General features: G+C 43.1%; 1 protein-coding gene across 1 annotated transcript; it reads right to left on the reverse strand.

Moving 5' to 3' along the window:
- Nucleotides 1–9,778: 9,778 nt before the first annotated feature.
- Nucleotides 9,779–11,308, reverse strand: NHLRC1 (NHL repeat containing E3 ubiquitin protein ligase 1). The gene has a single exon (XM_040433017.1). It carries the CDS (start codon nt 11,306–11,308, stop codon nt 10,109–10,111), a length of 1,200 nt encoding a protein of 399 aa, XP_040288951.1. The 3' UTR covers nt 9,779–10,108.
- Between the last annotated feature and the right edge of the window lie 608 nt (nt 11,309–11,916).

An 11,916-nucleotide genomic window follows, 5' to 3' on the forward strand; every position in this document is an offset into this window, starting at 1 on the left:
GAGGATGTGGGTCCCAGTGACGGACATTAAGGCCTCTCGTCTCATCAGGGCTTTCCATAGGTCCCATCCTGAGAAGGTGGGCTCTGAGTGTCCGGAGTCCACTCCTAGAGGGAGGGGTACTGTCACAGCCAGACAGCTGAGAAGCGCTCACAGGAGCTTCTCAGATCCTCCTCCTTGAATTTCTTTGTTTTGGTTTAGTTTCTCATCTCGTTAGTCTATCTCAGCTGTCATGCAGTTGGACTGATTGCTACCCTTTAAGTTCCTCCCCATAATGCAGTAGTGTGCGGCTGATACAACTTCCTGGAGTGTGTGTGCATGCTGTTCCCAGTTCCCAGTCCTCAGTCGTCAGTCGTCTGCAAGATAAGTGCTGTTTATGTATTTATGATTTTGTCTTTTCTGGATCCAGGTGACCCTGACTCCCTCCGTGTCAGTGTAGGGAGCCGGTGGTCGTGTCCCTTCACTATTGTAGGGTCTTCAGGTAATAGATAGCCGAGGAACGTGGATATGCGGCCATCCACCTTTGGGGTGTTCGCATAGGCTGAGCAGTGAGGGAGAGCGGCAGGTCTATTGCAGGGGTCTCCCTTTGTTCCTTAGTTGTGGATCCAGAGAGACATTGTTTATATGGTATTGTCTTGTTTCCTGTACACCATCCGTGACATAATCCCTCATTGTTTTGGGATACTGCCAAAACTGTACTTAGAGGCAGGATACTGGCATATGTGAGGGGACTTAAAAAAAAACAACAGCTGCATGATCTCAGCCTTTCTCTACGCACCGCTTATACCACTTACCAGGCCTCTTTGACTGAGCACACCAAGAAGGCCTGGCAATTGGCTAAAAGGGAATATGAATTATGGTACGAGAGGAAGATGAGATGTGATATGTCTGGCTTAGAAAACAAATTTTTTAGAGGCGGTAATAAGTAGGGTAGAATGTTAGCTAACCTTATAAAAAATTCTAGGCGACAACCTCACATCTTAAAGTTGGCAGACACCAGAGGGGTCGTACATGATAAACCTGACGAAATAGTTTCTAACCTAGGAGATTATTATAGGGAGTTGTATAAAGATCCAGGGGCCAAAACTCCCTTATCGTCCTTCCTATCCAAATGTGTGACGTTACCATCCCTCTCTGATAGTCAACTGGATTCATTAAATTCCCCAATATCTGAAAATGAGGTACTTGCAGCCATTAAAGGCCTGCATCTGCACAAAGCCCCAGGCCCTGCGGGGTACACAGGGGAGTTCTTTAAGATGCTGGGAGAGGATTTTAACCTCTTAAGGACACATGACGTACCGGTACGTCATGATGTCCTGGTACTTAAGGACACATGACGTACCGGTACGTCATGTGTTGTTCCGATCACTGCCGCCCGGCCGGCAATGATCGGAACAAGGTGCCTGCTCAAATCATTGAGCAGGCACCTAGGCTAAATGCGCGGGGGGGTCCCGTGACCCCCCCATGTCGGCGATCGCAACAAACCGCAGGTCAATTCAGACCTGCGGTTTGATGCGCTTTTTGCAGTTTCTGATCCCCGCGGTCCCTGACCGATACAGCCCCCCGACAGATCCCCTCCTTACCCTTCCCCGTCTGCGCAGTTCTGAGCAGATGGGGAAGGTTCCCATGGCAACAGGACGCCGTCTCAGGCGTCCTGCTGTCCATGGTGCTGAACAGATCTGTGCTAAAGGCAGAGATCTGTTCAGACAAAGTGTAAGTAAAATACAGTACAGTACAATATATATTGTACTGTACTGTATTATACAGACATCAGACCCACTGGATCTTCAAGAACCAAGTGGGTCTGGGTAAAAAAAAAAGTGAAAAAAAGTGAAAAAAAGTAAAAATCAAAAAACACATTTATCAATTGATTAAAAATGAAAAAAATAAAATTCCCTACACATGTTTGGTATCGCCGCGTCCGTAACGACCTGATCTATAAAACGGTCATGTTACTTTACCCGAACGGTGAACGCCATAAAAATTAAAAATTAAAAACTATGATGAAATTGAAATTTTGCCCACCTTACTTCCCAAAAAAAGGTAATAAAAGTGATCAAAAAAGTCGCATGTACGCCAAAATTGTAACAATCAAACCGTCATCTGATCCCACAAAAATCATACCCTACCCAAGATAATCGCCCCAAAACTGAAAAAACTATGGCTCTTAGACTATGGAAACACTAAAACATGTTTTTTTTTGTTTCAAAAATGAAATCCTTGTGTAAAACTTACATAAATTAAAAAAAAGTATACATATTAGGTATCGCCGCGTCCGTATCGACCGGCTCTATAAAAATATCAGATGATCTAACCCCTCAGATGACCACCGTAAAAAATTAAAAATAAAAACGGTGTAAAAAAAGCCATTTTTGTCATCTTACGTCACAAAAAGTGTAATAGCATGCGATCAAAAAGTCATATGCACCCCAAAATAGTGCCAATCAAACCATCATCTCATCCCGCAAAAAATGAGACCCTACTTAAGATAATCGCCCAAAAACTGAAAAAACTATGGCTCTTAGACTATGGAGACACTAAAACATTTTTCTTGTTTTAAAAATGAAATCATTGTGTAAAACTTACATAAATAAAAAAAATTATATACATATTAGATATTTCCGCGTCCGTGACAACCTGCTCTATAAAATTACCACATGATCTAACCTGTAGATGAATGTTGCAAATAACAAAAAAAAAAACGGTGCCAAAAAAGCTATTTCTTTTTACCTTGCCGCACAAAAAGTGTAATATAGAGCAACCAAAAATCATATGTACCCTAAACTTGTACCAACAAAACTGCCAACCTATCCCGTAGTTTCTAAAATGGGGTCACTTTTTTGGAGTTTCTACTCTAGGGGTGCATCAGGGGGGCTTCAAATGGGACATGGTGTAAAAAAAAACAGTCCAGCAAAACCTGCCTTCCAAAAACCGTATGGCATTCCTTTCCTTCTGCGCCCTGCCGTGTGCCCGTACAGTAGTTTACGGCCACATATGGGGTGTTTCTGTAAACAGCAGAGTCAGGGCAATAAAGATACAGTCTTGTTTGGCTGTTAACCCTTGCTTTGTTAGTGGAAAAAATGGGTTAAAATGGAAAATTAGGCAAAAAAATGAAATTCTCAAATTTCATCGCCATTTGCCAATAACTCTTGTGCAACACCTAAAGGGTTAACGACGTATGTAAAATCAGTTTTGAATACCTTGAGGGGTGTAGTTTCTTAGATGGGGTCACTTTTAGGGAGTTTCTCCTCTAGGGGTGCATCAGGGGGGCTTCAAATGGGACATGGTGTCAAAAAAACAGTCCATAAAAATCAGCCTTCCAAAAACCAAACGGCGCACCTTTCACTCTACGCCCCGCTGTGTGGCCGTACAGTAGTTTACGGCCACATATTGGGTGTTTCTGTAAACGGCAGAGTCAGGGCAATAAAGATACAGTCTTGTTTGGCTGTTAACCCTTGCTTTGTTAGTGGAAAAAATGGGTTAAAATGAAAAATTAGACAAAAAAATGAAATTCTCAAATTTCCTCCCCATTTGCCAATAACTCTTGTGCAACACCTAAAGGGTTAACAACGTATGCAAAATCAGTTTTGAATACCTTGAGGGGTGTAGTTTCTTAGATGGGGTCATTTTTGGGTGGTTTCTATTATGTAAGCCTCGCAAAGTGACTTGAGACCTGAACTGGTCCCTAAAAATTGAGTTTTTGTAAATTTCTGAAAAATTTCAAGATTTGCTTCTAAACTTCTAAGCCTTATAACATCCCCAAAAAATAAAATATCATTCCCAAAACAATTCAAACATGAAGTAGACATATGGGGAATGTAAAGTCATCACAATTTTTGGGGGTATTACTATGTACACTGCTCAAAAAAATAAAGGGAACACAAAAATAACACATCCTAGATCTGAATTAATTAAATATTCTTCTGAAATACTTTGTTCTTTACATAGTTGAATGTGCTGACAACAAAATCACACAAAAAAAAAAAATGGAAATTTTTTTTTAACCCAGGGAGGTCTGGATTTGGAGTCACACTCAAAATTAAAGTGGAAAAACACACTACAGGCTGATCCAACTTTGATGTAATGTCCTTAAAACAAGTCAAAATGAGGCTCAGTAGTGTGTGTGGCCTCCACGTGCCTGTATGACCTCCCTACAACGCCTGTGCATGCTCCTGATGAGGTGGCGGACGGTCTCCTGAGGGATCTCCTCCCAGACCTGGACTAAAGCATCTGCCAACTCCTGGACAGTCTGTGGTGCAACGTGACGTTGGTGGATAGAGCGAGACATGATGTCCCAGATGTGCTCAATTGGATTCAGGTCTGGGGAACGGGTGGGCAAGTCCATAGCATCAATGCCTTCGTCTTGCAGGAACTGCTGACACACTCCAGCCACATGAGGTCTAGCATTGTCTTGCATTAGGAGGAACCCAGGGCCAACCGCACCAGCATATGGTCTCACAAGTTGTCTGAGGATCTCATCTCGGTACCTAATGGTAGTCAGGCTACCTCTGGCGAGCACATGGAGGGCTGTGCGGCCCTCCAAAGAAATGCCACCCCACACCATTAATGACCTAATGCCAAACCGGTCATGCTGGAGGATGTTGCAGGCAGCAGAACGTTCTCCACGGCCTCTCCAGACTCTGTCACATCTGTCCCATGTGCTCAGTGTGAACCTGCTTTCATCTGTGAAGAGCACAGGGCGCCAGTGGCGAATTTGCCAATCTTGGTGTTCTCTGGCAAATGCCAAACGTCCTGCACGGTGTTGGGCTGTAAGCACAACCCCCACCTGTGGACGTCGGGCCCTCATATCACCCTCATGGAGTCTGTTTCTGACCGTTTGAGCAGACACATGCACATTTGTGGCCTGCTGGAGGTCATTTTGCAGGGCTCTGGCAGTGCTCCTCCTGTTCCTCCTTGCACAAAGGCGGAGGTAGCGGACCTGCTGCTGGGTTGTTGCCCTCCTACGGCCTCCTCCACGTCTCCTGATGTACTGGCCTGTCTCCTGGTAGCGCCTCCATGCTCTGGACACTACGCTGACAGACACAGCAAACCTTCTTGCCACAGCTCGCATTGATGTGCCATCCTGGATAAGCTGCACTACCTGAGCCACTTGTGTGGGTTGTAGACTCGTCTCATGCTACCACTAGAGTGAAAGCACCGCCAGCATTCAAAAGTGACCAAAACATCAGCCAGGAAGCATAGGAACTGAGAAGTGGTCTGTGATCACTACCTGCAGAACCACTCCTTTATTGGGGGTGTCTTGCTAATTGCCTATAATTTCCACCTGTTGTCTATCCCATTTGCACAACAGCATGTGAAATTGATTGTCACTCAGTGTTGCTTCCTAAGTGGACAGTTTGATTTCACAGAAGTGTGATTGACTTGGAGTTACATTGTGTTGTTTAAGTGTTCCCTTTATTTTTTTGAGCAGTGTATTACAGAAGTAGAGAAACTGAAACTTTGAAATTTGCTAATTTTTCCAAATTTTTGTTAAATTAGGTATTTTTTGGTGCAAAAAAAAAATATTTTTTTGACTTCATTTTACCAGTGTCATGAAGTACAATATGTGATGAAAAAACAATCTCAGAACGGCCTGGATAGGTCAAAGCGTTTTAAAGTTATCAGCACTTAAAGGGACTCTGGTCAGATTTGCAAAAAATGGCCTGGTCCTAAGGTGTAAAAAGGCTGTGTCCTTAAGGGGTTAAAGGCCCTCTGGCGGCGGTGTTTAATGGCATACTGGCGGGAGCTCCACTGTCAACAACGGACAACCTAGCATATATTAAACGGATCCCTAAACCAGGGAAGGATGTCTTACATCCCTCCTCGTATCGCCCAATATCTTTGATTAATGTGGACCTCAAGCTAGGGGTAAAGATCATAGCCGACAGACTCTCCTGTATCATGCCGGCTCTAATATCATTGCCTCAGTCAGGTTTCATCAAAGGCAGGTCTGCAGTCTCCAACATTAGGAAGGTCCTGACGGTGCTAGATGCGGTGCAGGGAAATCTATGTCCTTCTCCGTGTCCGTCCCTGATGACAATTGACGCGGAGAAGGCGTTTGATAATGTCCAGTGGGACTGGCTGGAAGAAATTCTAAATAGAATGCGCTTTAGTGGCCCAATCCGAACTTTTCTCTCAGCATTGTACACCACACCCAGAGCCCGGATAGCAATTCCAGGCTTTTTATCACCACCTTTTCCATTATGCAGAGGTATACGCCAGGGATGCCCACTTTCCCCATTACTATTCAATTTAGCACTTGAACCATTGGCCCGCATGCTTGAAGGTGGGGACGTCTTTAGGGGAATAAAAGTCGGCTAACAAGAAGTATATACCTCCCTTTTTGCGGACAATATATTATTGTTCATGGCGGACCCATCTGAAGACCTAGAAAAGGTTTTACAACTCCTAGACTCTTTTGGTCCGGTGTCGGGATTTAAAATAAATCAAGATAAATGCGTGTTATTGCCATTAACATCCCCGAAAATGAGAGGATTGCTCCCAGAATCGTGTAAAAACATATCGGTGAGCAATTCGCACATTACTGATCTGGGAATCAAAATAGGAAAGTCTCCGTCGTCCCTCTATAATCTGAACTATCCCCCCCTGCTTAAGGCTATCGCAAGTGACCTCAATAGGTGGCAGAGTATCCCATTATCCTTAACGGGCAGAAGTCACTTAGTAAAAATGGTATGTTTCCCTTAACTTTTGTATCCCCTACAGACGATCCCAGTACTCCTAAAACATTCTGATGTCCAGGGCCTTCATTCGGTGTTTACCAGATTTTTGTGGTCAGGGAAGAAACCCCGTATTGCCCTGGCAAAGCTAATGTTACCAAGAGATAAAGGTGGTTTGAATGTGCCGAATGTTAGAGTATATAATTTAGCGTGTCTCCTTAGGCATTGCGTGGATTGGATACATGGGACCAGCCATTTTTCCAATTTTTAACTGGAGACCCACCTATCTCATCCATGGCCGTTAGTCAACTTACTCCATACGAGGAGACAGTTCCTGTTACCGAGTCTGAAACACTCTACTATTATCCGTGACACAATAGTAGCATGGAAGGAAGCACGTAAGCTAGCAAAGAAACCATTCTTAGCATCCAGGGTACTCAATTTGTGGAAACATCCGGAATTCCCACAAGGGGACACAAACAAGATGTTCAGGGTTTGGAGAGCAAAGGGTATCAATACCCTACTCGATCTTCTTCACATCCAGGAAAAGAGATATCTTTCTTTTACAGAGTTTTGAAAGAAGTATGACCTGGGGTGCTCACACATTCTCCCCTTCCAACAGGTATATCTATTCTGTAAGGAGAGACTGAGTGATGTCTCGGGCGAATGTATGGGAAACTCCTTGGTTTTCTCATTAGGGGGTGTTAAATCCAAACTTTCTATTTCCCACATATATCAAGTTATGCGAGAATCGGGCAATAAAACATCAGCGCAGGTTCTTTTTAAGAAATGGGAGAGGAAGCTCAATATAACAATAACGGCTGAAAAGGTTTTGCAAGGATGGACTAGGGCAGTGATGGTTAACCTCCGGCACTCCAGCTGTGATGAAACTACGACTCCCAGCATGCTTCATTCATTCATTTCTATGGAGTTCTGAGAACAGCCAAGCGAGTGTGCATCTTGGCAGTTGTAGTTTTACCACAGCTGGAGTGCCAGAGGTTAGCTATCACAGGACTAGGGTGTGTAAGGCAGTTCCGTGCGAAACGTGGAGAGAAACACATCTTAGACTGATACATTCGGCCATATATGCCTTCACTTTTCCTAGAAAGTCTGATGATATTGATATAGCTTTCCTCACTGCATGTCCGAAATGTGGCTTAGATAAAGGAGACTTAGTGCATTGTGTTTGGCTGTGTCCACAGGTACAAAGGTTCTGGGAACAAGTCAGGTGCTGGATTAGAGATACACTGGGGTATACCTTGGGATTAGCTCCTGAAGTTCTTCTTTTCCATGATTTTGGAGAAACATACCCCCCCCCCCACCAATAATAGTAGATGCGGCCCTGGTGGTGTCCCTGCGCTGTTTATTGCAGTGGTGGTTGAAGACAGAGGTACCTCAGTTACAAGAGGTGAAGACGCAGATGACACACTTCATGTATATAGATAAAACAGACACAGAACTAAACAAAGATAAAAGAACTAAATGGTTTTTCAAGAGGTGGAGGACCTTTATTGCAAATAGCTTTACCCCAGACGAAATAAGAAATATCATGGTACAGCTTAGAAGCACTCAAGGGTACATTGGGGAAATTATCTCTTGGTAATCTAGATGAATAGGGTGAAAGGGAGACGGATCAGACTAAGGTAACATCTAGTCAGACACAATCGGTATACTGAAATAATTATAGCCATTGAGTGAATATCTACTACTGATGATTATTGCTATGGTGACTCAGTTAGAAGGGAAGGTGGGACGGGTTTGGGGGGATTGTTCTTAATGTTTTATTGGAAAAATGAAATTTTGTAACACCAATGTACTAGATTTGTAACCAAACACTTGTATTTTTGTAATTGGTGAAACGAATAAAACAAATTTACAAAAAAAAATAATAATTAGACTTGTTCAGCATGGAAAAAGGCACCTTAGAGGCGGTCTCATTTACATGTATAAATACATGTGTGGTCAATAGCACAGGATTGATTAATTCCAAGGACTTACACAGTACCAGAGGACATGATATGCGGGTGGAGGAAAAACTATTTAGACATCATTACAGGATAGGATTCTTTACAGTTAGAGCAGTCAGACTGTGGAATGCCGTATACTGCATGTGACTGCAGAAACCAATCACCAGCGTCAGCGGTCTCATGTCATATACCCCTGCGGCTACAGATTAGCTGCAGTGGTCACGGTCGTGGTACATAGGCACATCATTGCTGCAGCCAAAAACATGACATCATGGCTGCAGAGGTGGCACTGGGGGGTCAGGACAGTGTGTATAATTTTTTTTATTATTCTATTACCTTCCATGCCTTTTTGAAAAAATAAATAAATAAAAAATTAACTCGGACAAATGTTTTAAGAGACAGGTTGACCCATACACTTTAGATTATCAGCAATCAACTAAAATGTCTAACCAATTTGAAAATGTTAAAAATGGCTAAGACAATGGGGCAGATATACCAATCTCACTGTGCCTGGATTGTGTCTTAAATTGTGCTAGAATCTGTGCTGCATGCTTGCTGCGCTAAATATATGTGGGGTCATTTATCAAACTGGTATAAAGTAGAACTGGCTTAGTTGCCCATAGCAACCAATCAGATTCCTCCTTTCGTTTTCAACAACTCCTTTGGAAAATGAAAGGTGGAATCTGATTGGTTGCTATGGGCAACTAAGCCAGTTCTACTTTACATCAGTTTGATAAATGACCCCCCCAATGAAGTGTATGTGCCACAATTTTGATTCATTTACAACATGCTAGACAAGTTTTTTTTGACAACTTTTGTGCTAGTTTTTTGTCCATACCTATTTTGTGCCTTGTTATGTCACAGCCTTAGAGCTTATGCAGACGGCCATTTTGGCCCACTTCCAGTGCGTGTTTTTTGTGAATTGGATGCGGACCCATTGATCTCAATGGTGCCACAAAAGATGTTGTCTGCAACCATAAGTTCATTCCGCAGCCCTGCAAAAAAATAGAACATGTGCTATTCTTGTCCGTTTTGCGGACACGGATAGGACATTTCTTTGGGAGTAAAAAAAACAAAAAAAATGGCGGCATATACTCGGCCGGTATCCTAGTTTTGTGCAAAACACAAATCCCTTAGACCATTTTATTATAGACCAGAGAACAGCAACCTTCGGCACTCCAGCTGTGGTGAAACTACGAATCCCAGCACGCACACTTGCTTGGCCGTTCTCAGAACTCCCAGCTGGGAGTTGTAGTTTCAGAGTGCCGGAGGTTGCTGACCCCTATTATAGACATTACACATGCCCAGAACAGTTTTTGTGGACAATAATGTCACCGATAGGCACAAGCTCCTATTTTTGAATAGATTATGAGGCCTACCTTGTTTTCTATATGCTGCGATTAAACATATACATTTTAGTACTTAGAGAAAACATGCTGGAGTGAAGATTTCTCAACCATACTATGATTATGGAGAATAAATTAGAACGGAGTGATTACCACTGTCTAACACAGCAACAGAACCGTCTTCTAACACGGCCAATGCCACCGGGTACGATAGGCCACTGGCAACAATATGCTTTATGGTATTAAACCCTTCCATTCTGTGAAGGCAAATGACACATCTATTATTGATGTCTGCTAGCAAAATATTACCGGACCGGTCAAATGCCACCCCAGAAGTATGGACGGCTAAAGGTAGAAGCAAGCTCAAGCTGAAACTATCAATTTGCCTCATGAGTTTCATCTGACTACTAAAAAGTTTCAAGCAAGTACTGTAAGAGTTTTTGCTGTTCTTGGCTAGGTGCTCTACCACGATAACCTCTCCGCTTCTTGGGCACACAGCCATCTCTCTGGGATGGCTCAAATGGGAACAAATGTCTATACATTTTTGGATGTTTCCATTGTCAAAGTCTACAGCTAAGAGAACAAGATTTCCATTGTCAGGATCAGATACCAGGACTTCATTTTTAGAGTTGATGCCCAGGCCCCAGGGCAAGCTGAACGGCCGCTTAACCACCAACTTACACATCCCAGATTGACTGAACACCTTAAGGGAATGATCCCCTGTGTCTGTCACAATTATGAAACCATCAAAGGTCATTGCTACATCAGCTGGGTAAATAATGGCATTGTCAGAATCCTCTTTTGCCCCAGTTTGTTGCAAGCACTTCCCATTCATTGTGAATCTGGCAATTCTTTTCTTTCCATCATGTGACACGACCAAGCATTTGGTTTTGGTACAGAAAGCAATGCCACTTGGATTAAAAAGTACACCCCAACCACCAAACGACACGCTAAGGTTGAAACTTGCAGATTTAAGTTTTGTCACTTGACTTCTTGCGCAGTCTGCAGAAGAAGCTTCAGGCTGATCTGGAACAACCCGTCCTAAGATCTCTAAAAGGTGTAGAATAGGGAGACACACACTAGTATCCTGCTTTCGACAGGCTTTGCGGCAGAATGGGCACTCTAGCCTTTCATTTCCAGGACGGCAGAGAGAGGAGACGCAGTCTTGACACATAGTATGGCCACAGGGAAGGTTTTTGGGCCTGCGTCTCTGCTGCTGTCTGTACTTTTCAAAGCAGACCTTGCATTCAAGTAAATGCATTTCAGTTTCCTCCAAGAAATCCTTCATAGTCCTGATTTCTTTCTGAGCCGGTGATGACATTGCATGCGGCTGTAATCCTTACCGATAAAGGCAAAGCTGATCACATCGAAATATATCACGTGACCTGGCCCTGTCAGCAGTGCTATTTAAAGCCTTGCGTACTGGCAGTACCTTGGTAAATCATGCCATCTAATGGCGCAAAAGTGAAAATGCATATGGTTTCATCAAAGGCGATTTTCATGCCTATTGTTGAGGGCCTGCATTACGTCAAAATCATGACACATTTGATATAGATAAGAGGCTGCATTCGTACGGCTATACGTCGATTCGTAAGAATGGGGACACATCTTCCTTGACAAGATTTGTGAATACTTGCCTATCGGCACTTTGCCGCTTCATAGAGTATGGATGATCCCAGCATCTAAACATATGGATCCTAACATCCTCTGAAGTCCAAAGGAGCTCTCTAACTTCCCATGATAACTGCAGCTGACACAATTGGTCAGTAAACATTTACGGCTTCCAGCATCTACTCCTATCTGTTTTACTTAAGGACTTGCTTTATGTCTTGGGTATCGGCTTATTATTATTATTCTTTTTTTATGTAATCTCTTTTTATTGAATAATTCAACAAGCATAAAATCAGTCAGGTGTATAACAGATGCAAC

Source organism: Bufo bufo, chromosome 5, assembly GCF_905171765.1.
Source record: "Bufo bufo chromosome 5, aBufBuf1.1, whole genome shotgun sequence".
Classification (NCBI taxonomy): domain Eukaryota; kingdom Metazoa; phylum Chordata; class Amphibia; order Anura; family Bufonidae; genus Bufo; species Bufo bufo.